At 40.3% G+C, this 3,195-nt stretch overlaps 1 protein-coding gene across 1 annotated transcript in view; it reads left to right on the top strand.

Moving 5' to 3' along the window:
* The window catches only part of LOC106776768, an 11,096-nt gene extending 8,138 nt beyond the window's left edge, over window positions 1-2,958 (top strand). Inside the window, exon 2 of the mRNA XM_022775831.1 lies at window positions 749-2,958. Coding sequence (XP_022631552.1) covers window positions 1,273-2,247 — 975 coding nt within the window. The 5' untranslated portion in view covers window positions 749-1,272 and the 3' untranslated portion in view covers window positions 2,248-2,958. The remainder of the gene's footprint in view (window positions 1-748) is intronic.
* Window positions 2,959-3,195: the final 237 nt, after the last annotated feature.

Genomic DNA, 3,195 nt, shown 5'->3' with positions numbered 1-3,195 from the left:
CTCGCGTAGGCCTTGTGCTGAAAATCTTTTCTTTCTCTTTTACAAAAATATCAATAAAAATATTTTGAAAAGGTTTAAGCACATGTGCGACCGTTCGCGTAGGCCTTGTGCTAGAAAACCTTTTCCTTCTTTATTAAAAATACCAAAATATTTCCAAACAACTAGCAATCTTTCAAAAAGAACTACGTAACCCTGATTTCTCATTTTGAATGAGAATACGTAGGAGCGAGGTTAATCCTCATCGGGCCCAAAAAACTAAAAAAATATTTCGTTTCTCTAGAATTTTATTTTTGGGGATAATTAAACATTTTGTAAACCACATCATATTCGCGTATTTAATTAAAGGTACTGCCTTCGGGCAGGCGTTGTAGGGTGTTAATACCTTCCCTACACGTAACCGACTCCCGAACCCATAATCTGGTTTTCGTGGACCTTGCCTTATCATTTTATGGTTTTTCCGTAGTTTTCCAGAATAAACTATGGTGGCGACTCCAAAACATTTTTCAAATTGTTTTCTTTGGATCGTCGTCCCATCGCGATTTTTCGGTTGCAACAGATGGCGACTCCACTGGGGAAATCGAGAGTCAGGCCATTTAATTAGATGCGCGAATTCGATGTGGTTTTGCTTTATTTTTTCTTCCCTTTTTTTTATTTATGTTCGAAATAATTGCAATATTTGTTGGATATTGAACCCTAGGGTAGAAAACATGTTTATATCTGCCTGGGAATTTTTCTGGTTGTTTTGCAGGTGAGGGTTTGGGTGCATTACATTCACCCTTCACACACACACTTTGTGCATCTACTGAGTGGGACCCTATACCTAGGTCTGAGCGTAACTTAGAATTAGAGGAGTTGTGTAGCGGTGTCACTCTGGGATGTACTTCCTGTTTGGCTATCGTGAGAACTCCAACTAGAGTTTGTTCTCTTCATTTGTGTCTCCACACCTAGTTGATTACTCGACTGTTGTGGAGATGTTGTGAAGGGGGTCATAGCTCTAGTGACCATCGACCTTTAGATTTAAGGAACCACCCTGGTGAGATTGCATATACTTAACCTTGAATCTGAAGTGTTGAACCTTTTCTAGGGCACAAAGGGAGATGTGTGTTGTCTTATAATCCTCATCTTTGCTTAATAAAAATTTACACCATGTACATATCACCGTTTTTTTATATATAATTCTTTTTCTTTCTTTCTTTTTCTCATGCACTTTTATGGTCTTGTCATTGGTTCTAGGTAGGAATTATAAATTTGTGATTAAGCCTTCGAGGTAAAATGGAAATTAACATGAGATTTGAAGTCGAGGAGGGTTCAAGTTCAGACACTTTGAAGGAGAGTATAGCCATTGAAGCAGAAGAAGTTAATATGGGTAGTCTAAGAGAACTGGTGAAGAAAATGAATATTGTCCAAAAGGATGCATTCAGGAAGGAATATGGGAATTTGTTGGGTTTGTTAGAGGTGGAAGTTCAAACATCAGCAATTACTGCTTTAGTCCAGTACTATGATCCACCACTGAGATGTTTCACTTTTCGGGATTTCCAATTGGTGCCAACAGTGGAGGAATTCGAGCAAATCTTAGGTATACCTCTTGAGGGAAAAAGTCCATACAACTACCTTGGGCATTATATCCCTGTCTTGCAGCTAGCAAGAATCATGAAAGTACACCCTATGCAGTTGGAAAGTGAGTTCACAGTCAAGGGTAAAGCGAGGGGCCTTCCTCAGAAATACCTAGAGAAATACTTGCATCGTTTGGCTGAAGAGGAAAAATGGGAAACATTTATGGATGTTTTGGCTCTTATTCTTTACGGTGTCATGCTTTTTCCTAACATCGAGAGTTTCGTCGACAATGCCGCCATGAATGCATTTGTGGGATACAAAGAGCGCTCTGAGAATCCAGTCACCACTGTCCTAGCTGAAGTTTATGGGACCCTCAATCAATGTTATGAGCTAAAGGGAGGAAAAATGTCATGTTGTCTACCAGTGTTGTATGTATGGTTCGTCTCTCGGGTGAATGAGAACACATTGAATGCCACATGTCCCGTGGATGCGCTACTACAGTGTAAACCAAATATAAAAGGAGCAAATGAATGGGCGCAGCTTTGTGCAAGTTTAAATGTGGATCAAATTAAATGGAATGTCCTTTGGCAGCAAAAATCGCAAATCATATATTATTGCGGGAGGTACCCTAATGTGCCCCTCATGGGTATCAGGTGTTGCATTAACTACAATCCTGTGTTAGCGCAAAGGTAATTCGGGTATCCTATGAGAGGATCACCTACATTTGCATCTCTTGCCATATTGTAGATCTATTATGAGGAAGGAACATTGGTTGAAATGCTTCATCAAATTAGGGATGCTTGGGGCAATGTCGTTCGTGCAGAAAGGGACCCAAGACCTTGGACTGTCGATGAGAGAATTCCTTACAGCCATTGGATTGCAGAAAGGGTTAAGACAGCGAAGTTGCCTTTCAAGTTAATTTCTCCTAACCTAGAGAGGGAGGAGCAGCTTCATAAGGCTGAAGGTGAAGAGGTGGAACTGTTGAAGGCTGAATTAGAGCTGATGAAACTAGAAAATATCAAGTTGACTAGTTATCTTCAGAATCTACAACGCGATTATGCAAATCTCAAGCAAGATAGTGTGGAAAACTATGAAGCATGTGAAAAGTTGTTATTAAAACAAATGAGAGAATTGGTGGCAGCCAAAACAGAGCTAGCCTCGAAAGATCGGGAATATGGTATAATTGATATATCAGAGCGTGCTATAAAGCAGATGTGTGACGAATTTAAGAGGGACAAGGAAAAAGCACTGGAGGACCTGCGCAAAATGCATATCAGATTGGAAGACGCCGAACAACAGGCGAAAGTTGTCCCTCTTTACTTAGATATTACTAGATAATATGAAAATTTGATATTTTCGTATTATCAGAGTAAAAGCTAAGTAAAGATAGAAACACTAATTTCGTCTGGGTTTCAAATGAGAAAGAGAAAGAATAAAAACTCGAGTTGGACTTAGGGGCCAGTATGGAAACTGGGCTTTGGGGGCCAGTGTAAAAACTGGGCTTTTTGGGCTAGTGAAACTAGGCTTAGGGGCTAGTGTAGAACCTGGGCTTTAGGGGCCAATATGGAACTTGAACTTGGGGGCCAGTATGGAAACTGGGCTTTAGGGGCCAATATGGAACTTGGGCTTTGGGGCCGATAT

Source organism: Vigna radiata, chromosome 11, assembly GCF_000741045.1.
Source record: "Vigna radiata var. radiata cultivar VC1973A chromosome 11, Vradiata_ver6, whole genome shotgun sequence".
Classification (NCBI taxonomy): domain Eukaryota; kingdom Viridiplantae; phylum Streptophyta; class Magnoliopsida; order Fabales; family Fabaceae; genus Vigna; species Vigna radiata.
Note: the sequence above shows the minus strand (reverse complement) of the source record. Positions and strands in the feature narration are given on the sequence as shown.